The 23,805-nt window shown below is 41.1% G+C and overlaps 2 protein-coding genes across 6 annotated transcripts in view; one reads left to right on the forward strand and one right to left on the reverse strand.

Annotated features, from left to right (window-relative positions):
• kif26aa (kinesin family member 26Aa) overlaps positions 1–23,805 on the forward strand; it is a 163,929-nt gene that overhangs the window by 10,570 nt on the left and 129,554 nt on the right. The gene's annotated exons all lie outside the window — the stretch shown is intronic.
• LOC115175101 (uncharacterized) lies at positions 4,748–10,986 on the reverse strand. 2 transcript variants are annotated; one of them, XM_029734286.1, is made up of 6 exons: positions 10,758–10,981; positions 10,195–10,340; positions 5,956–6,017; positions 5,709–5,816; positions 5,432–5,530; positions 4,748–4,957 (listed from the first exon to the last, which is right to left on the reverse strand). In XM_029734286.1, the coding sequence occupies exons 1-6, from the start codon at positions 10,866–10,868 to the stop codon at positions 4,812–4,814; spliced, it is 672 nt and encodes a 223-aa protein (XP_029590146.1). In that variant the 5' UTR covers positions 10,869–10,981; the 3' UTR covers positions 4,748–4,811. The 2 variants fall into 2 exon arrangements, with proteins under 2 accessions (XP_029590146.1, XP_029590147.1); XM_029734287.1 differs by lacking the exon at positions 4,748–4,957 and adding an exon at positions 4,972–5,275 and having other exon boundaries at positions 10,758–10,986.

Raw genomic sequence — 23,805 nt, forward strand, 5'->3', positions numbered from 1 at the left:
GTCTATACACAGGGTCGTATAGTTGTCTATACACAGGGTCGTATAATTGTCTATACACAGGGTCGTATAGTTGTCTATACACAGGGTCAAATAGTTGTCTATACACAGGGTCAAATAGTTGTCTATACACAGGGTCAAATAGTTGTCTATACACAGGGTCGTATAGTTGTCTATACACAGGGTCGTATAGTTGTCTATACACAGGTTCGTATAGTTGTCTATACACAGGGTCGTATAGTTGTCTATACACAGGGTCGTATAGTTGTCTATACACAGGGTCGTATAGTTGTCTATACACAGGGTCGTATAGTTGTCTATACACAGGGTCGTATAATTGTCTATACACAGGGTCGTATAGTTGTCTATACACAGGGTCAAATAGTTGTCTATACACAGGGTCAAATAGTTGTCTATACACAGGGTCAAATAGTTGTCTATACACAGGGTCAAATAGTTGTCTATACACAGGGTCGTATAGTTGTCTATACACAGGGTCGTATAGTTGTCTATACACAGGGTCGTATAGTTGTCTATACACAGGGTCGTATAGTTGTCTACACACAGGGTCGTATAGTTGTCTATACACATGGTCGTATAGTTGTCTATACACATGGTCGTATAGTTGTCTATACACAGGGTCGTATGTACTGTATAGTTACACACGTGTGAGAACTTGCTTTGGAAATTGGAGAGGCCATTTGTCGACGTGCCAGTCTTTGCTCTGAAGTTCATGTTGTCGGAGAGCTCTAGGTTTTAGCTCTTCCTTTTCTGTTCCCTAGGTCCATTTATAAAAAAACATGACTGTGTTTTCAAAGACATTTAAAAAATTGCATAGACCAAGGTCTGAGCATCAAATTGAATTTACTTAGCTTACTTCAAGTGTTTCCCAGGACCTCCAAACTATCAACAGTTCAGATGGTGTCTTAGGTTGGGGGATATGACTCATATACCGTATTTAATTGTCAACACAAATGCAGAATTTTTCTCAACTAAATGACATCATATGAAAGGGATTGTGAATGTATCCACTCTCTCCTTGATGTTTACTTTTACCTAGCCATTGTTATATACAACAGCAAGTGCCTCATTGTCTTTGAAAACAATGCCAGTCGCAGAGTGTTAATAACGGAGGACAAAGAGGAAGTGAGACTTGTTGATCTTCGCTCTGCGCTGAAAGTGTATTCCTTTAGGCATCTTTGGTTCAATTCAATCAAACCTGCAGTGCGTTGCAGTATTTAACAGCGATTATGCTATCGCCATCCTGGTAGCATCATTTGTTTAATTCATGTAACTACAAACATTTGTTTTCAAACAAAACACTGGTTTCTCATGACATCATGCCACCCTCAAGCTCTGGGAGAAAAAGCTCCCACTTTACCCAAGCTCCCACCAGGCAACCACCTAGAACTATTGGTGTTTGTTTTCAGCCCTGCCTTGTCTGAATGCCACCGTCGAGAAGGGGTAATGTGTTTTGCTATAGACTAGACAGGGATGGCATTTCGCATAGGGTGCTGCGGGTCCTGGTCGGATGTAATCGGCATCTTGGCAGAGAAAAGTAGTATGGATTTGTCCAAGATTGACCAAATTGTGATGTTAAGATTGCCAACATCCTCATGGGAAACATACTGGAATATATGCAGGTGCTTGCTAGGAGTCCAAACACAGAAGGTTTAGAGCCTTAATGTATTAAAAACAAAAAAAATTGAGAAGTAGGCATTGGTCTGAAGCCTAAAAAGAAAGGAAATTCACATGAGCAACACACTACTCCACTCAAGGTTTTCCAGCACACCTACTGCAGTAGTTATATTGGTCTGTTGTACTTCAAACAATGTGTATGCAGGTTTCTTAGGATTCAAACCTTCTCACATAGCCTAATTCATCCTCTTAGAGGTGTTCACACAATAATGTCATTTGTACCGCATGCAAGTTAAAGTATTGGATTCTTCACACACCACACTAATCCAATTGCACTAACTTTTCAAGCTTGTTTTTTAGTATATGAAAACAAGCTTTTCTTTTATATTTGCAAGACCATCATGCTTGATTGAGCGAGCTGTTTTTTCTTGTAGTAATGTGGTGCCTGCCTGTATTTCCTTAAAGCTCTTTATTTAGCACTACATGGGTGACAGGTAGCCCTAACAGTTAAGAGAGTTGGGCCAGTAACCGAAAGGTTGCTGGTTCGAATCCCCAAGCCGAATACAGTAGGTGAGAAATCTGTTGATGTGTCCTTGAGCATGGCCCTTAACCCTAATTGCTCTTATAAGCTGCTCTCTATAAGAGTGTCTGCTAAATTACTTAATGTAATGTCATTGAGAACAAATATATACACTGAGTGTACAAAACATTATGAACACCTGCTTTTTCCTAGACATAGACTATCCAGGTGAAAGCTACGATCCCTTATTGATGTCACCTGTTAAATCCACTTCAATCAGTGAAGAAGAAGGAGACAGGTTAGAGAAGGATTTGGACAATTGAGACATGGATTGTGTATGTGTGCCATTCAGAGGGTGAAAGGGCAAGACTAAAAGTTTAAGAGCCTTAAGGGTATTTTACATTTTACATTTGAGTCATTAAAAGATTCTCTTATCCAGAGCGACTTACAGAAAGTGCATTCATCTTAAGGTAGCTAGGTGGGACAACCACATATCACAGGTATAGAAATTACATTTATACTCAATAAAGTAGCTATCAATAGAGTCAGAGCTAGAAAGGGGTTCCTGATTTTCCTGATTGACTGACCTTCATAAAAGTAATGATTGACTGTCGTTTCTCTTTGCTTATTTGAAGGAACGCAATTCCATTCCAAAATAACTTTTAACGAGGCACACCTGTTAATTGAAATGCATTCCAGATGACTACCTCATGTGAAGCTGGTTGAGAGAATGCCAAAGCTGTGCAAAGATGTCATCAAGGCAAAGGGTGGATACTTTCAAGAATCTAAAATCTAAAATATATTTTGATATGTTTAACACTTTTTTGGTTACTACATGATTCCATATGTGTTATTTCATAGTTTTGATGTCTTCACTATTATTCTACAATGTAGAAAATAGTATAAATAAAGAACAACCCTTGAATGAGTAGGTTTGTCCAAACTTTTGACTGGTACTGCATATTATTTTAATAGCAGGACACAAGTGTCGCAGCAGTCTAAGGCACTGCATCTCAGTCCAAGAGGCGTCACTACAGTCCCTGGTTCGAATCCAGGCTGCATCACATATGACTGTGATTGGGTGGCGCACAATTGGCCCAGCGTTGTCCGGGTTTGGCCGGGGTAGGCCGTCATTTTAAATAAGAGTTAGTTGCCTAGTTAAATTAAATTAAGGTTAATGTAAAAAAAAACACAAAAAAGTCCATTATTGCACTGAAGATTATGAATTAGGCTGTTTGAGAAAGTTTGAATCCTAAGAAACTTGCATACTTGCATATTATTTGAAGTAATAGACCAACATAGCTACTGTAGTAGGTCAAAGTGCGGAAAATCTGCAGATTTTGAGGTGGTGAATCGAATGTTTCCCGGGACAACGGTGGTCTTCTCTGATATCGCGCAGCGAAGGAGCTGGATGTTCGATTGGGACAGAAGATAAACAAGTGCATAGAGAGGGCCCGGCGCTCCGTCAATCAGCTAGTGGATGCATTTCAGGGAACACAATCCACCACCCTGCCATTAAGCAATGTGTCCCTGGGATGTACCGTAGGGGTGGAGTGCATCTGATTGATGAGGGCAAGAACATATTCTTTGAGTTGAGAGTTGGTCTCTCCAGTCTCCACCTTTCTCTTCTCCGTAGTAAGAAGACTGAGAAGGGTGCAATTGCAGCCCGCAATTTGGGGCATTCCTGCAATCTGCAGGAACCACCCTTTATGCTTCGATTGGTAAATTTTTAAGCTAGTAGGTGGCCGAAATGCACAATAGCGTTGGATGCCAACCGCCGATAAACACCACAGAAGAAGAGGCGGGGTGACAACACCAGTAACTAGCTAGCTAGGAACACTGTAGATAGTGTCCCCCCCCCCCCCATTATTTTCCCGCAGTTCTGTTAACGACGGCGAGAGCAGAAGTTCGGCAGGCGTTAGCGATCGATACTGGGTGCTAGCTAGCTAGGACTCTGGTACACAGCAGGCAGAATAGGTAGCCAGCTAGCTAACAATAGCTAGGACACTGGTAGACAGTATCCTTTGCCCCCGCCTGTCGAGCACTGTTTCTGCAGTTCTGATAATGGTGGCGAGGGCAGGTGTTTGGGAGGCGTTAGCGAAGGACACTGGTTGCTAGCTAGTTAGCTAGCTAACTAGGACTCTGGTACACTGCTGGCAGGATAGGTAGCTAGCTAACGATAGCTAGCACACCGGTAGACAGTGTCCTTCGCCCCCACCTGTCGGACTGCTTTCTCTCACTTCTGTTAACGAAAGTGAGGGCAGGTGTTTGACAGGTGCGAGCAAGGACACTGTGTACTCTGGTGTACAGTAGGCGGGATAGGTAGCTAGCTAGCGCACCGGTAGACAGTGTACTTCGCCCACGCCTATCGGCATTGTTTTCCTGCAGTTTTATTAACGACAGCGAGGGTAGGTGTTCGGCAGGTGGCCACGAAGGACACTGTGTGCTAGCTAGGGTTAATTCCCTAAAGGTTGAAACACTGTATGAATGTAGGAGAAATATGTTGTGAAATGGTCCCATGGTGGCGATATACCAACCATTAAAACAATGAGTACGAAAAAATACAAATCTTTTTCTAAATCTTTTTTTTTGAAATATATTTTTTAATGTATTATATGAAAAAATACATAATAGGCGCCACTTGACATTTGAACAATTAATCGGCTTTATTACTCTCTAGTTGTAATTTACTTATCATCTCTTCTAAAGTCTTCTGAAGATCAATCTTGTCACCCAGCAATTCCATCACTTTCGACAGGTCCAGAGTTTTGCTGTTGTCCTGTGTCGTATCTGGACAGGAATCTGAGTACAGTCCGTGAGTAAATTAACATTTACATCATCACAAGGATACAACATTTAGTTTTCCCCAGAAGCTACTTTGCAGTAAGGTATTGCTTATTTCTCCCCATCTTCCGAACAGCATGCAAAACAGCACGTTGTTGTTGGCCTCTCCAACACAGTATCAAAGCACAATCAAATCAACATTTATTTATATAGCCCTTCTTACATCAGCTGATATCTCAAAGTGCTGTACAGAAACCCAGCCTAAAACCCCAAACAGCAAGCAATGCAGGTGTAGAAGCACGGTGGCTAGGAAAAACTCCCTAGAAAGGCCAAAACCTAGGAAGAAACAATATCAAATCTAGTTCGCTAGCTTATCATGCAGTCGGCGCTTCATTGATAACATTGCAAACTTTGGTTGAATCATTCTAAAATGGTAGCTTGGTCGCTGAAAATAATTTCTGGTGAAAACTCTAGGTAAGGTAAGATGCTTACCTTTCTGTGGGTTTGTGTATACAGCTGGTGGCAAATTGAGACAGTCCACCTGTTTCTTAAACACTTCCAGTTCAGCAGAGGTCAGCTCCTTTCTCTTACCTGTTCATCATAGGGAATAGAAAATGTATTATGAGCCAGAGGGCCCAAAATAAACATATTTTCAAATACATATATTTCACATATTGTATATCATGTCCCATTAGTTAAGTAGTAATACATTTTTAAATAAGACTATAGTACTGAATTTAGCATGATAGTTGTAATGTAATGTTCTTACTGAAGATATACAGACTCCTGTAGTTGTTTACCAATGACAACTTCTGGTGGGCAAGGAGGCAGTCAGGGCAGGTATTCAGGTAGGTCAGGGAAAAGGACAAAGGTCCCACTATGGCACGCACAAACATACACACACACACACACTTTTTTTAACATGACATACCACATTGATTCACTATCCTTTAGTGAAAAGTCATATTATTATTTTGATGATTAGTAAAAGTATTGTTATTGTTATTGTTACTCACTTGAGGTAAATGTGTTGTTTTCCACGGTCATTTCACTGGTCATGCTAATGCATTTGCCTCCACTGTTGAGTAATGAAATGAGATAAATATACTACAGTATTCAACTACAATTCAATTATAAAAACACATTCATCACATTACACTCAAAACACATTTCTCTAAGTTGTCTTTGTTCTGAGAACATTTCTGATGTCACACAATTTGACAACGTTCCCAGAGTATACCCAGCAAACCAAAACTGCTTCTGTGAATGTTCCCAGACCATTTCATTAAGTTGTGGGAAAGGTGTAAGAACATTCCCCCTAAAAGTTGTAATAACACAATCTGTCCAGTTGTGTTGATGATTATACAATGTTGGTATTAATGTGGAAAAAACATTCCTTTGATGTTGCAAGAATGTTAATAGAACATTTGTTATGTTATTTTAAAGTTGACAAAACATTTCATTTTGCTGTGAGAACAATGTGGGGACATTAGCACTCACATCTGACCCGTAGCACTCACATCTGTAATCATAAAGTGCTTTGGAAGCCTGGTTATGCCACATATTTTGTCTTGAACAGATGGTCAGGGAACCAGAACATAATGATAATTAATTTGTAGACTGCATATTAACTGTAAGAAGCCCAAACATATATAATATTTGATTAAAACAATCATTTCAAACCTTGCTTGGGAATAGAAGCTGGTCAGGAGCCTGTTGGTGTCAGACTCCTGACCAGCTTGCCATGCGGAAGCAGAGAGAACAGTCTATGGCTTGGGTTCCTGGAGTCTTTAACAATTTTCCTAGACTTCCTTTCACACCGCCTGATATAGAGGTCCAGGATGGCAGGGAGCTTGGCCCCAGTGATGTACTGGGCTGTCCGCACAACCCTCTGTAGTGCCACCCTCTGTTGCCAGTCAAGATGCTCTCAATGGTGTAGCTGTAGAACTTTTTGAGGATTTGAGTGTCCATGCCAAATCTTTTCAGCTTCCTGAGGGGGAAGAGGCACTGTTATGTCTTCTTCATGACTGTGTTGGTGTGTGTGGACCATGTTAATTCCTCAGGGATGTGGACACCGAGGAAACTCTCGACTCGCTCCACTATAGCCCCGTCGATGTGAATGGGGGCATGCTCGAACCTCCGTTTCCTGTAGTCCATGATTAGCACCTTTTTCTTGCTGACATTGAGGGAGATGTTGTCCACCACGGTTGTGCTATCAGTAAACTTAATGATGGTATCGGAGTCATGCGCGGCCATGCAGTTGTGGGTAAACAGGAAGTACAGGAGGGGAGTAAGCACGCACCCCTGAGGGGCCCCCGTGTTGAGGGTCAGCGTGGCAGATGTGTTGTTGCCTACCCTCACCACTTGGGGGCGGCCCGTTAGGAAGTCCAGGATGCAGTTGCAGAGGGAGGTGTTCAGTCCCAGGGTCTTTAGCTTAGTGACGCGCTTGGAGGGCACTATGGTATTGAACGCTGAGCTGTAGTCAATGAACAGCATTGTCCAGGTGGGAGAGGGCAGTGTGAAGAGCAATCGAGATTGCGTCATCTCTGCATCTGTTGGGACTGTATGCGAATTGAATTGGGTCCAGGGTGTCTTGGATGATGGTGTTGATGTGAGCCATGTGAACCAGCCTTTCAAAGCGTTTCATGGCTACAGATGTGAGTGCTACAGCCATAGTCAGTTAGACAGGTTACCTTGGCGTTCTTGGGCACAGGGACGTATTAATAACATTCCACCCATCAGGCCACTAGAGGACGATTTGGTCATTTGACTGCAGGAAAGGGCTACAAAATCTGTAACTATGTTTGGACAATACCCTAATATAATGATGTAAGATGATTGAAATGGCATTTGTTTAAAAGTTTGGCAACTTCAAATAATAATGTTACACTACACATTAGCAGAACATTGCACCATAGTATGAAAAAATTCAGAAAACAATAACTTTTAGACCATTGAGAGGGTGGCAGGTAGCCACATTTTTTTGTGGCAGTATATTGTAAATACATTACAGGAAAATAACATCCCTGGCAAACTGTGGTAGTTTTTACAGATGTTGTGAAGAACATTTTAGTAAATGTTAGGAGAACATTTACTAAAATGTCTCCCTTTCACCTAATTTATCATCTGATTTACTTAAAGGCACAGTACAGTAAAGAAACTTGATTTACCTATGTTTTATATACAGTATATTTCCTCACTGAGGTTGGAATAATACTGTGAAATTGTGAAAATTATGATAATTCCCTTTTAGTGTAAGAGCTGTTTGAAAAGACCGCCTGTAATTTCAGCCTGTTTTGGTGGTGTAACGGTTGTCCAAAGGAGTAGACCAAGGTGCAGCGTGGTAAGTGTTCATCTTGATATCTTATTTAAATCAGAACACTTAAACAAAATAATAAACAAAGGTAAACGACCGTCACGTCTTGCAGGCTTACCGAGCAGTACAAAAATAAGATCCCACAACTCAAGGAGACAAAAAGGGCTGCCTAAGTATGGTTCCCAATCAGAGACTGGGGAGACGCACAGGAGACTGGGTGCGCATAGCAGGCACAGGGTATACTGGGCCGTGGAGGCGCACTGGAGGTCTGGAGCTTTGGGCTGGCACACCCCGTCCTGGCTGGATGTTTATTTTAGCCCAGCAAGGGCGGAGCGCTGGCACAGTACGAACTGGTTTGTGCTGGTGAACAGGGGGTACTGTGCGTAGAGCTGGCGCAGGATAACCTGGGCCGAAGAGACGCACTGGAGACCAGGAACGCTGAGCCGGCACACTCCTTCCTGGCTGACTGCCAACTCTAGCACGGCAACTGTGAGGAGCTTGCACCGAGCGCACCAGGCTGTGAGTGTGCACTGGCGCCACAGTGCGCATCACCGCATAACACGGTGCTTGCTCGGTCACTCGCTCCCCACGGCCCCGACTTCGCCAATCTCCCCGTTTGCCCCTCCAAAGAATTTTTGGGCCGCTGCCTCTCGGGCTTCCGTTGTTGCCTTGCCTGTTCCTCCCAGTATCGCAGTTCCGCTTTCGCTGCCTCTATCTCCTCTTGCGGACGGCGATACTCCCCAGGCCTTGTCCAGGGTCCTGCCCCATCCAGGATTTCCTCCCAGGTCCAATCATCCTGCCCACACTGCTTGGTCCTTTGGTGGTGGGATCTTCTGTAACGACCGTCGCTATGAGGGGACCAAGGTGCAGCGTGGTAAGTGTTCATCTTGATATCTTATTTAAATCAGAACACTTAAACAAAATAAAAACAAAGGCAAACGACCGTCACGTCTTGCAGGCTTACCAAGCAGTACAAAAATAAGATCCCACAACTCAAGGAGAGAAAAAGGGCTGCCTAAGTATGGTTCCCAATCAGAGACAACGATAGGCAGCTGCCTCTGATTGGAAACCATACCTGGCCAAAACATAGAAATATAAAACATAGAATGACCACCCCACACTCTGACCTAACAAAATAGAGAAATAAACCGTCTCTCTCTCAGGTCAGGGCGTGACAGATGGGATGGAGTTTTGGCATGGCTGGTGACATCACCAGGTGCTAAATTGCTTGTGGCGAAGATTTTTGTATATTTTAATTGAAAACAATTACAGTGAGGTACTTCATTGCTAACCAGGAATTATTTTATATTGAGATAAAAACAGCTGCATTGGACCTTTTTTAAAAGGTAAAGTCTTTTGGTATTTTTTCCCCACTGTTGATACAGTCCCACAATGTCCTGCATGTCAGCAGTCACGTTTTCAAGATATTGGATATTCAAGCTATTCAATAAGTAATGTGTCACCGGCCACAAAATCATGATGATAAAAAATGCAAAAAAATAATAATTGTGAGTGTTTAAAGTCCTCTGAACTCCTATAATATTAGCAACTATTACATTAACATTAAAATTACTATGTGTGAACTTATAGGACATTTCCTGTTTTCTGTTCCTAAATGTGCTGAGAATGTTCCAAAACAAAGCAACTATCCTGCAACATTCCCAGAACGTTGTGGGAAGGTTGCAGCTAAACAACCATAGGACGACCACACTCTCACCATTCTCTAAGAAACATAGAATGTTTTGTGTTAGCTGGGTTTTCAAGTGTTCGTAAAAGCAAAGACGGGGTCATTTTTACATGTTACAATTACTATTTGTGTTACGATGTTTGTTATTTTTTCATTTTCAACACGTTTTTAACATTCACATTTCCGGTACGGTATGCATACAGTCAACATAAAATAAACATGAAGCACATTGAAAGTCAATCATTTTCTTACATGTTTATCGTCTGTAATTCTTTGACAGTGTTGTTCTGGAGCCCAGGAGAGATCTGAAGCCAGCCTGTGACCCATTCTTTTGCAGCATACTCCCTGACACCAGGGAACTCAGTGCTCACCGCGATAAAAATACACTTACCCAAAATCTGCAAGATATATAGGACCCAGAGATACTGTATATACCAGTGTTTCCCAAACTGTTTATTGCCCCGTACCCCTTATTCAACCTCCAGCTGAGTACCCCCTCTGAGTACCCTCTCTAGCAAAAATGTAAGAAAAAAAAGTATTATATATATATATATATATATATATATATGGCATAACCCCGACGGCATTGCGCGTACCCCCTACCCCAGTTTAGGAATACCTGGTATATACCGAACAATACAAACATAGATGGATAAAAGCTGTAGTTAGATAGGCAGGCAGAAAGACAGATTTTCTAACCAAATGTCTTAACAGATAGATAAACAGATACAAATGGATGGATAGATAGATAGATAGATAGATAGACAGACGGACAGACAGATAGACAGAGACTGCCTGACAGACATAGTACTAACATGGTTCGTGATGTTCGTCTCTAGGGGTCTCAGTAGATCCTCACAGGACAGAGGAGCTGCTAGTCCCACTGAGAGAAGGCTGAGGACAGAGATGACACACAGGACCAACATGTCTGACCACGTGTCACTAGAGTATATCTCCTGTGGTCTACTTGAAGCCTCGCTATATCTTCCTATGTCTGCCCTTTGGTGCACTAGCTGGATTAAACAACAGTGCCAGGGTAGCAGAAGAGTGCCAGTCTTATACCCATGAGGTTGCCCTCCCCTGGCCTGTGTACTCTGCAAAACATGTCTGTTTATGGGAACAGTTTCTGTTTGTATTGGCTTTAGGTAGCCTAGCGGTTAAAAACCTTGGGTCAATAACCGAAAGGTTGATTGTTTGAATCCCCGAACTGACAAGGTGAAAAATATGTTTATGTGGCCTTGCGCAAGGCACTTAACTCTAATTGCTCCTGTAAGTTGCTCTGGATAAGAGCGTCTGCTGAATGACTAAAATGTAAAAAATGTAAATATTAGAAAGGGAGTTGCACTGAGAGCAGAGCACACAGTGCTTCTGAGAGTGGACGTGTGTGTTTGGGCCACAAGACTTTGACCGACACCTTATTTTGTCCAAAAAAATGTAAACAAAGTAAAATCGTTCCCGTTATGCAAATGCTTCACATGAATGTGAATTTATTTCTGATAAATGTATCTATCTTTTTTCTTTTCTGCTTGTATATTATACAAATGGTCAGTTATCGCAAAAACAAAACCACAAGAATATGAATAGTGATAACAACATAATCGACCACACTAAAAATAATCATAGATTGGCCAGTCATGATAACATTATACTACAGTTTTGATGCTGCAGCCAGTGGATTCAAAGAGGTGTGAAGTAAATAAAAATATTAATGGTGTGACGTCTTTCTGGTCAGATGTTGCATGAACTTTGGATCAATGTTTCATGTTTCATGTTTTGTGTTTCATGTTCTGTGTTTTATGTTCCATGTTAAAATCATCCCAACGTCTCTACACTTGATTGTGGAACGCAATAAAGTTACTTTAAGATGATTTGGACATGGAAAACTATAATACTGTTTAGGGGATATTGACTTGCCTTGATTTTTTTTGACAAAAATGCTAAACAGTTGCCAAGTAAACACCAGACAGTGGTCAGGTAAACCAAACCAAAACATGGATTGCTGTCTTACCTTGTCCATAGACTACCTATAGGTTAAGGAAACTAATATGCCATTTTGTAATTTGGGTGAAATATCACATTAAGGCTAACATGTTATTTGAGAATATTTTTTACTTTTTTTTATATTGACCTGTTCAAAAGCAATCATCTTTGAAACTGCATATGAAAACACCTAGAATAGGTTGTTGCATTTATGTCATAATGTAAAACTATGCTAACGTAGAGACTGAAAGGCTCTCTTTGAAATAATCCCACTGAATGGTATACGATACACCCAGAATAGAGAGGTGAAATATCATTCAAACATTAGTTGAAGTAAAGCCAACTCTTTTTATATCACTAGGATATCTGTCAGTAGAGCCCCACATTTAAACATCCAGCTCAGTGAAACAGTAGTTTCTTTTTCATCTCTTTCAAGCAGTGAATAAGCAGACTTTTGGCTTTTTTGTCAGTGTTGCATTGGACACGTTTTTGTCTTCTGTCAGCCATCTTGGACAGAACTTAACTGTCTGTCTGCTTAGACTCGCCTGTCAGTTGTCTCCACAGACAACAGACCACTTAGCGTTGTCATGCCAATATGCTAAGTCTTTTACAAAAGACTCTTCACCAAGCAAAAACTCTTCACCAAGCAAAAACATCTTACAATGACTCAAATACATTATATCACAACCGTATGAAGATCTTATTTCATTTTTTTTTTTACAAAGCCTCTTAAACAAACCTTCCTTTTAAAATGTCTGTGATGAGGACTGAAGCAGTACACAAATATGATCCTGTAACAAATAGAGCAATGGGTGGTTGGGGTGAAATGTTTATTATTTTTTAATTTAACTACTGTAGGCAAGTCAGTTAAGAACAAATTCTTATTTACAATGACTGCCTTCCCCCGGCCAAACCCTAACCCGGACGACACTGGGCTAATTGTGCGCCGTCCTGTGGGACTCCCAATCATGGCCAGTTGTGATACAGCCTGGAATCAAACCAGGGTCTGTAGTGATGCCTCTAGCATTGAGATGCAGTGCCTTAGACCACTACACCACTCGAGAGCCCATAATAATAACCAGTGACTCAGTAATTTAGCATTTCATCAAAACCCCTCAGAGTCGGGGGTCGAAAATGACTTAATATCCAGAGAGAGTATCAGGAGGGGAAACTGAGAGGTGCTGAACCCCATCACAGTGAACCATATAGTGGGAGTGAAGGCCAAAATGTCTGCTTACTTGTCTGCCAAAGTGATTGTGTGACAAATAACCCATGTCGTGTGTGTGTGTGTGTGGATCTCTGTGTATGTGTCACACCACTGGCCTCTGTGACGGGTATGCAAAGGACCCTGGCTTGCTGCCTCAGCATTTTGGCCCCACCGAAATGACTGGTTTCATAGGAGCTGGTGTTGGGGTAGGAGTGGGCTCTCCTGTGTGTGTGTGTGTGTGTGTGTGTGTGTGTGTGTGTGTGTGTGTGTGTGTGTGGGTTAGACCCAAGGTGACTGTTTGGGGCATCGCCAATGAAAACAACAGATAGGAGCCTGTACATGGGGGTCAGTGATTACTCTGGTAGATGAGTATGCCTGGGAGACATGCAGTACCAGCATGAATGACAGACAGACAGACATGGAGACAGACATTGAGACGGGCCTCAACAACTAGCCTGACTAGTATTCAAGAGTTAGTCTTTGTGTGTGTGTGTGGTGGAGAGAAAGGCACAGAATGGTTTGTGCCATAACAAATTATTTCGCCCCAAACATAATGCTGACTGTTGAGTAAAGGAGGGAAATTGATGTCTACAGTTTTCAGAACTTCTAAAAAGTTAATAAAACTCTGGTAAGTGGACTAACAAACTGTTTGTGTGTATCTGTGCGTGTGCATTTGTGCATGCACATACTGTGTGTGTGTGTGTCTGTGTGTGTGTGTGTGTGTGTGTGTGTGTGTGTGTGTGTGTGTGTGTGTGTGTGTGTGTGTGTGTGTGTGTGTGTGCGTGCTGTCGTGTCTCCACTATGGTTAAATGAGATGACATGCTATTTTCAAATCGATTACCTAACTTTTGATTGATTACCTAACGTTTGATTGATTACGTGATTGAATTAAACCATGAATTAAACAATTAACTCGTTAACCTCTCTAGGGTATGTGGGACAAAATCGTCCCACCTACTCAACAGCCAGTGGAATCCCGTGGCGTGTTATTCAAATACCTTAGAAATGCTATTACTTCAATTTCTCAAACGTATGACTATTTTACACCATTTTAAAGACAAGACTCTCGTTAATCTAACCACACTGTCCGATTTCAAAAAGGCTTTACAATGAAAGCAAAACATTAGATTATGTCAACAGAGTACCCAGCCAGAAAAAATCAGACACCCATTTTTCAAGCTAGCATATAATGTCACATAAACCCAAACCACAGCTAAATGCAGCACTAACCTTTCATGATCTTCATCAGATGACAATCCTAGGACATTATGTTATACAATACATGCATGTTTTGTTCAATCAAGTTCATATTTATATCAAAAACCAGCTTTTTACATTAGCATGTGACGTTCAGAACTAGCATACCCACCGCAAACTTCCGGTGAATTTACTAAATTACTCACGATAAACGTTCACAAAAAACATAACAATTATTTTAAGAATTATAGATACAAAACTCCTTTATGCAATCGCTATGTCCGATTTTTAAATAGCTTTTCGGCAAAAGCACATTTTGCAATATTCTGAGTAGATAGCCCAGCCATCACGGGCTAGCTATTTAGACACCCACCAAGTTTGGCCCTCACCAAACTCCTTTGCTGTTCTTCGTCAGAATGCACTCCCAGGACTTCTACTTCAATAACAAATGTTGGTTTGGTTCAAAATAATCCCTAGTTATGTTCAAATATCCTCTGTTTTGTTCGTGCGTTCAAGACACTATCCGAAGGGTGACGAAGGGTGACGCGCCCGACGCGTTTCGTGACAAAAAAATTCTAAATATTCCATTACCGTACTTCGAAGCATGTCAACCGCTGTTTAAAATCAATTTTTATGCAATTTTTCTCGTAAAAAAGCGATAATATTGCGACCGGGAAACCCTGTTTTAGTTCAAAGACGAAAAAATTAAAACATGGTGTCGCCTCGTGCACGCGCCTCAGTCTCATTGTTCTCTGATCGACCATTATCCAAATGCGCTAGTGTTTTTCAGCCAGGGCCTGCAAAGACATCATTCACCAGTTTGCCGCCTTCTGAGAGCCTATGGGAGCCGTAGGAAGTGTCACGTTACAGCAGAGATCCTCAGTTTTCAATAAAGAGAGTGTAGAAGCCCAAGAAATGGTCAGACAGGCCACTTCCTGTAAGGAATCTTCTCAGGTTTTTGCCTGCCATATGAGTTCTGTTATACTCATAGACACCATTCAAACAGTTTTAGAAACTTTAGGGTGTTTTCTATCCAAAGTCAATAATTATATGCATATTCTAGTTTCTGGGCAGTAGTAATAACCAGATTAAATCGGGTACGTTTTTTATCCGGCCGTGCAAATACTGCCCCCTACCCTAGAGAGGTTAATAGCCTAGGGCACCACGGAAGAGTTAGTTTATATAGAGCAGCTATCTCCCGAATCCACTCTTAAAGATCTGAAGATATTTTATGTCAATAGCAGTCAATCATTAATTATTCTTTACCTTCTATCAGTCTCATCTGAATGTCATAAAATTGTTGGTTATCTGCACGATCCCTAGTTTCCATAATGAATCAGCTATATGCAAATTGGCTTTATTATTTATTTACTAACTAACTAAATAATCACAGAAATACATAGCAAGCAAACAGTAGATATTGGTTACTAAGAATGATAGGAACGTCCCTAGTGGGCTAAGACGATATGACAGCTTGGTAGACAAAAGGGAAGGGGTGGGACTGAGAAAGAGCGGGAAAGACAAATGGATTCATTACACACAGTCTATAATTATATTCATTGAAATGCTAATCCTTTGCCAATGAACGGCTGCTCATTCAAAAAGAAATTGCAATTCATATTTATGCCCGGATGTCGTTGTTGTCTTCTTTGTTGGAATCCTGTCCGTCTGCTGGAGAGTTCATCGGAGTATCTCTGGTTAACTTTCATTGAAGTCACAAAGTCTTTCGTGGCTAAAATGTCTACTTCAGAGTACCATTCAGAAATGTTCTCATAGAATAGATGCTTCGGTGGTTGTCTGTATTCTCGTTCTAGACTTACGTGATTTCTAGCTGCAGACTAGTAATTATACGTCTAAGATTTGCTCTTATTCTGTAGTGATCGATCGTCTCAGAGTTGAACCATTTCCATCCGTGTAGCCAATGCTCCACGTGGTATAGTCTTGTCCTTTGGTAGAGTTGTAGTTTAAACCACTTCACACACCAGCGTCACCTGGCATGTTTTGGTCTTAGAAATTCAACCATTTGCAACCTTAGCTTACACTGGGGTTTGTGTGGTCTGGTGTGAATTTCATCAGGAGTGAGTTTTATACGTAACAGTAGAAAAGGGCGGTCCATGACGCCTAATGTGATGTCTGGGCTCACGGGGGTGTGGCCACTGACTAGTTAATCTTTATATGAAAATCCATACTCTCATTTAGAAGGTTAACATCACATTACATCTTTCACAAATAGTTGAATGTTTAATCACATACGTTTCACAATATTTAGATGTAAACCTGACAGCTGGGAAAAGTACACTTTAAGAGATACAGTTATGTGTGTTTCCTGTCCTTCATGAGATCACCAAATGAAACACACTCAACATAACTGTCCCTTAAGTGTCCACGGACTATTCCCACATTCTCAAAAGATTAGGAGTTTGGCCAAGTCTCTGTTCTGGGAGACTCTCTCCCTCAATACTGCATGGTAGTTGCTACCCAATATTTACGACCGGGGGTAATAAACCTGGGTTAGGAGAGAGAGTGAGAGAGAGTGGGGGAAAGCTATGATCTACATCCAGAAAGGGCCACGTCATGACAGTGTCTTTGTGTAGGAATGTGTTTGTGTGCACATTAGTGTGCGCTTTAGACTGCTGTCTGGACAGCAAGCTCCTATAATCAAACGTTAGAAGGGACACAGACATTCTCAGTAGAACTAACAAGGTTTCATTTCATCTCTCCCAACCTTAGTGTAAAAGTAGAGTTCATAGTAGGTCTCTGACACAGAAGTCAAGCCCATTCATTTCTGCCCAATACACCAACACAACAACAAGCATTGTGGTACAGAGGGGTTGGCTGACAACCTCATGAAAATTATCCGTGAGCATCGATGTGGCTGGAAGGCATGCGTTGTTATGATTCTGAACGGTCAGATAGCTAGATAGCTAGCAACAATGAAGCTGACGTGGGGAATTGTAGGTGGCTCGTTTCAGCTTGTATCTTGTTATTGATACCATGTCTTGTTTTGAGGTGTTTTGACATAATGTCTATTGTAATATGGCTAAAATTGGCTAGCTAGTTAACCCATAACTGTAATGTTGTACAATGCCTTCAGAAAGTATTCACACCCCTTGACTTTTTCCAAATGTTGTGTTACAAAGTGGGATTAAAATGGATTTAATTGTATTTTTATGTCAACAATCTACGCAAAGACAAATTCTAACATTTCTAAAAAATATATGGAAAATAAAACACCAATATATCTTGATTAGATAAGTATTTAACCCCGTGAATCAATAAATGCTAGAATCACCTTTGGCAGAGATTACAGCTGACAGTATTTCTGGGTAAATCTCTAAGAGTTTTACACACCTGGATTGTGAAGCATTTGCCTACTATTCTTCTCTAAATTCTTCAAGATCTGTGAAATTGATCATTGCTAGATAACCATATTCAGGTCTTTCCATACATTTTCAAACAAATTTAAGTCAAAACTGGTGACTGTAACTCAGCTGATAGGTGAATTCATCTCCCAGTGTCTGGTGGAAAGCAGACTGAACCAGGTTTTCCTCTAGGATTTTGACTGTGCTTAGCTCCATTCCATTAGTTTTTTATCCTGAAAAACTCCCCAGTCCTTAATGATTACAAGCATACTCATAACATGATGCAGCCACCACTATACTTGAAAATATGGAGCGTGGAACTCAGTAATGTGTGATTTGCCCCAAACATAAAACATTGCATTCAGGACCAAAAATGTATTGCTTTGCCACATTTCTTGCAGTATTACTTTAGTGCCTTGTTGCAAACGGGATGCATGTTTGGGAATATTTTTATTCTGTACAGGCTTCCTTCTTTTCACTCTATCAATTGGGTTAGTATTGTGGAGTAACTACAGTGTTGTTGCTCCAACCTCAGTTTTCTCCTATCACAGCCATTTAAATCTGTAACTGTTTTAAAGTAACCATTGGCCTCATGGTGAAATTCCTGAGCAGTTTCCTTCCTCTCCGGCAACTGAGTTGAAGAAGGACGCCTGTATTTTTGTTGTGACTGGGAGTATTGATATGCCATCCAAAGTGTAATTAATAACTTCAGCTTACAGATAATTGTATGTGTGGGGTACAGAGATGAGGTAATCATTCAAAATAGTTAAACACTATTATTTTACACCGAGTAATTCCATTGAACTTATTATGCGACTTGTTATACAAATGTTTACTCCTGAACTTATTTAGGCTTGCCATAACAAAGACGTAGAATACTTATTGACTCAAGACATTTCACCATTTAATTTTGAATCCATTTTGTTAACCTAATTCCACTTTGACATTATGGGGTATTGTGTGTAGGCCAGTGACCCAAAATCTAAATTTAATTCAATTTTTATTCAGGCTGTAACACAACAACATGTGGAAAAAGTTAAGGGGTATGAATACTTTCTGAAGGCACTGTATTTGAGAGACAACAAGTGCTCATTGTGCAAATGTATTTATGTTTTCAATAAACATTGAGACTGAATTTATTTAAAAAAAAGTATATATACAGTTGCAAGAAAAAGTATGTGAACCGTTTGGAATTACCTGGATTTCTACATAAATTGGTCAAAAAATGTGATCTGATCTTCCTCTAAGTCACAACAATAGACAAGCACAGTGTGCTTAAACTGAATATTTTGCCAGTAGCGCTTGGAAGGAACACACAACACTATGTGTTGGAAAAAAAAGGCACAGCACATCAACATCAAAACCTCATCCCAACTGTAAGGTATGGTGGAGGGAACATCATGGTTTGGGCTGCTTTGCTGCGTCAGGGCCTGGACAACTTGCTATCATCGACGGAAAAATGAATTCCCATGTTTATCAAGACATTTTGCAGGAGAATGTAAGGCTATCTGTCCACCAATTGAAGCTCAACAGACGTTGAGTGATGCAACAGGACAACGACCCAAAACAAAGTAGTAAATCAACAACAGAATGACTTCAACAGAAGAAAATACGCCTTCTGGAGTGGCCCAGTCAGAGTCCTGACCTCAACCCGATTGAGATGCTGTGGCATGACCTCGAGAGCGGTTCACACCAGACATCCCAACAATATTTCTGAACTGAAACAGTTTTGTAAAGAGGAATGGTCCAAAATTCCTCCTGACCGTTGTGCAGGTCTGATCCACAACTACAGAAAACGCTTGGTTGAGGTTATTGCTGCCAAAGGAGGGTCAACCAGTTATTAAATCCAAGGGTTCACATACTTTTTCCACCCTGTACTGTGAATGGTTACACGATGTGTTCAATAAAGACATCAAAACGTATAATTTTTTTGTGTGTTATTAGTTTAAGCAGACTGTGTTTGTCTATTGTTTTGACTTAGATGAAGATTAGATTACATTATATGACCAATTTATGCAGAATTCCAGGTAATTCCTAAGGGTTCACATACTTTTTCTTTCCACTGTATATACAGTACCAGTCAAAAGTTTGGACACACCTACTCATTCAAGGGTTTTTCTTTATTCTACATTGTAGAATAATAGTGAAGACATCAAAACTATGAAATAACACAGATGGAATCATGTAGTAACCAAAAAAGTGTTAAACAAATCAAAACATTTTATATTTGAGATTCTTCAAAGTAGCCACCCTTTGCCTTGATGACAGCTTTGCACACTCTTGGCATTTTCTCAACCAGCTTCATGAGGAATGCTTTTCCAACAGTCTTGAATACAGATGTGCGTTTGTTGGTCACAGATACTGTACCTTAAAAAGGTAGAAAATATAAAAAATTAAGAAAAACCCTTGAATGAGTAGGTGTGTCCAAACTTTTGACTGGTACTTTATATATAAACGCAACATGTAAAGAAGGCACGACAACGCATCTTCCCCTTCAGGAGGCTGAGAAGATTTGGCATTGGCCCTCAGATCCTCAAAGTTCTACAGCTGCATCATTGAGAGCATTTTGACTAGCTGCATCACTGTATGGCAACTGCTTGACATCCGAACGCGAGGCGCTACAGAGGTTAGTGCGTACAGCCCAGTACATCACTGGGGCCGAGCTCCCTGCCGTCCAGGACCTCTATACCAGACGGTGTCAGAGGAAGGCCCCTAAAATTGTTAATATTCTATCTGCTACCATACGGCAAGCGGTACCAATTCACTCAGTCTGGAACCAACAGGACCCTGAACAGCTTCTACCCCCGAGCCATAAGACTGCTAAATAGTCCAGGTAGCTATTGGTTAACTATTTAAGTATCTGTATTGACTCATCTCTGTTTATTATCTATCCTGTTGCCTAGTAACTTTATTCCCACCTATATGTGCATACTTACTTCAATTACCTTGTGCCCCTGCACATCGACTCAGTACTGGTACCCCGTGCCAAGTCTACATCAGTTTTTTATAAAGCGTGTGACAACTATTTGACTTGATTTGATTATAGGGAATCAGCCTGTCCCTTGGTTCATCCATTGGGTATATTGAGAGTCCCACCCCTAGGGTGGTGGGATGGGATCTACTGGGGGAGTCTTGTCAATACATTATTGACACTCATCGCAATGTTTGCTCTGTCGGAACATTGATGATGAGTGAAGTGTTAAGCTGATGTGGGTGTAAGAGGAAGTAGTCACATGCCTTTTTTTCCAACACTGTAGCAACCTTAACTCAACACCTAGCGATCTGGCCGAAAGGTTTGTATCTCTTGGCGTAGTCGCTAAGGTGTTGGGTTGACAGTAATGGGACCCGGGTTCCAGTCCCTGTTGGGGCTACCCCCAAATTCACTATAAATTGTAGGCTATTGTCAGAGATGATTCCCATTGGAATGAATGGGATACCAGATGCCCTCTGGTGTACTATTCATTTCATCTGACTTTTACAAAACCTTTACAATGTTTGGACCATACTAATGGAGCCATGAGCTGTACCAGGGCCGGTATTTTGCTTGAACCTTTAGTCCCAGGTTTAGTGACAAACAAAGCTACGGTGACTAAGAGAAATCTCTTTTGCATTTGTGTCGGACCTGGACGTCAATTTTCATAGTTCATCCCTGTTACTTCAATTACCAATACAGGACATCACACCAACGCTGTCACTTTACACATTCCTGTCCTGATTTCTCGCCATCACTCCTGGCTCTTTCTCTCAACACCCACTCCCTCTCTATAACCCTATCTGTCTCTCTCTCATCCCTTCCTCTCTCTATCTGTAATCTTCTCCCTGTTTTGACTCGCAGCGCCACAGGAGGCGCTGTCGTCTGTCCTTCCTTACTTCAGTTACCTCTGCTATAGTTTAGGTGTGTATTCAGTGATGTGCGGCTTTGATTTTCTGGTCTTGTTTCAGGTTCAGCCAGTAATGGACTATTCATCATTGGAAAAACAAAGATCTAGACAGAATTGCTTCCTTACTACAAGCTTACTCTGGTGTAATAATGTACACTGATCAAAAATATAAATGCACAATGTAAAGTGTTAGTCCCATGGTTCATGAGCTGAAATGAAAGATCGCAGAAATTTTCCATGCGCACAAAAAGCTTATATCTCTCAAAATGTGTGCACAAGTTTGTTTACCTCCCTGTTAGAGACCATTTCTCCTTTGCCAAGATAATTCATCCACCTGACAGGTGTACCATATCAAGAAGCTGGTTAAACACCATGATCATTACACAGGTGCACCTTGTGCTGGGGACAAAAAAAGGCCTTTCTAAAATGTTCAGCACGATAATGCATTTCTTAAGTATCTGTACACAATTCCTGGATGCTGAAAATGTCCCAGTTCTTCCATGGCTTGCATACTCACCACACATGTCACCCAATGAGTTTGTTTGGGATGCTCTGGATCGACGTGTACAACAGCGTGTTCCAGTTCCCGACACAATCCAGCAACTTTGCACAGCCGTTGAAGAGGAGTGGGACAACATTCCACAAGCCACAATCAACAACCTGATCAACTCTATGTGAAGGAGATGTGTCGCGCTGCATGAGGCAAATGGTCACATCAGATACTGACTGGTTTTCTGATCCATGCCCCTACCTTTTTTTTAAGGTGACCAGCAGATGCACATCTGTATTCCTAGTCATGTGAAATTCATAGATTAAAATCCATAGACTAGGGCCGAATTAATTGATTTACATTGACTGATTTCCTTATATATGAACTCTAACTCTTTGAGAAATCTTTGACATTGTTGCATGTTGCATTTATATTCTTGTTCATTGTACATTGGAAAAGATGGCATCTGAGATGTAATCCTATGTAGGCTGATGATGGTTAGGTCAAGAGAAGTCAAATGAAAGTGTCACACCCTGACACTTTCATTTCATCTGTAATAGGTCAGAGCATGACTAGGGTTTTTTTCTAGTTATTATAGTTCTATGTTGGTGTGTGAGTATGGTTCCCAATTGGAGGCAGCTGAATATCGTTGCCTCTAATTGGGGATCATACTTAGTGTGTCCCTTTTCCCACCTGCGTTGTGGGATATTGTTTGTATGAGTGCGTATGTGCGCTACGTATTGCACGTTCGTTAATTCTTTGTTGTTTTGAAGTTTCACTGTAATAAATATGTGGAACTCTACTCAGGATGCACCTTGGTCTGATTATTTAAACGACGGTCGTGACAGAAAGGAAAGACTTAAGAGATTCTAGTGTAAATCCTTTGGTAACATATTATTTTCTGTACATTTTTGAGAAGATTTCCATACTGTACGTAATTAACTTTTCTCATGCATATGCATAAAGTATGTATCTGTGTACATGTGTATCCGTATCTCCACATAATCTCGCCCTTCTCTGGTCAGGCATTCTGTGGGCATCCCCATGCAGAGTGCTGCTCCACTGTTCTCTGTGCACCCAAGGACCCCTGTGGAGTGAGCAGCTGAGAGTGTGACTTCATCCCCGGAGGCAGAACATGGAGACTGGCTCAATCAGACGGAGCGAGCTCGCGCTGTGCTCAACTTCCCTTAGCGATCTTAGCCTTCACGCTAACATAGCCAGAGCAAGAGCCCAAGACCTGTCAAAAAACATCTCTCTCAAAATGGTTGCCCCGAACAAGCTACGGTACTGCGTAAAGAAGTGACTTATAAGAAAAAGTCACTATCTGGTAGCCTAATAGGCATCTTCTCCATCCGAGGAGTCAAAGTGATTTTTTTTCAGTAACTCGACGAATGTCTTTTAAAAACACAAAGCCCAGGCTGTAGATGTAAGGCCATATTGAGTCATTAGGCTTTTTAAATGGTGAGTCATTCTATTGTATTGCATTGCCCTCTACAAGACGACAATATTACAGTATTACCACCATGGCCATTAGTGATTATCTAACTAGTGAGAAGTATTGGGGTAGAATATTTCAAAAGGCTACGGAGGTCATTTGTGCCTCTTCTGTACCTCTGCAGCCTCTTGTGACTGATGCAAGAACATAGCCAATTTCCCAGTGCTTTTAAAAAAATAACTTTTCACACCTTAATTGCATGCAATTACAGAAAAAGGTTGACAAGGAAGCTGCTTCCGGCGTAGACACTT

This window comes from Salmo trutta, chromosome 35 (genome assembly GCF_901001165.1).
Source record: "Salmo trutta chromosome 35, fSalTru1.1, whole genome shotgun sequence".
Classification (NCBI taxonomy): Eukaryota; Metazoa; Chordata; class Actinopteri; order Salmoniformes; family Salmonidae; genus Salmo; species Salmo trutta.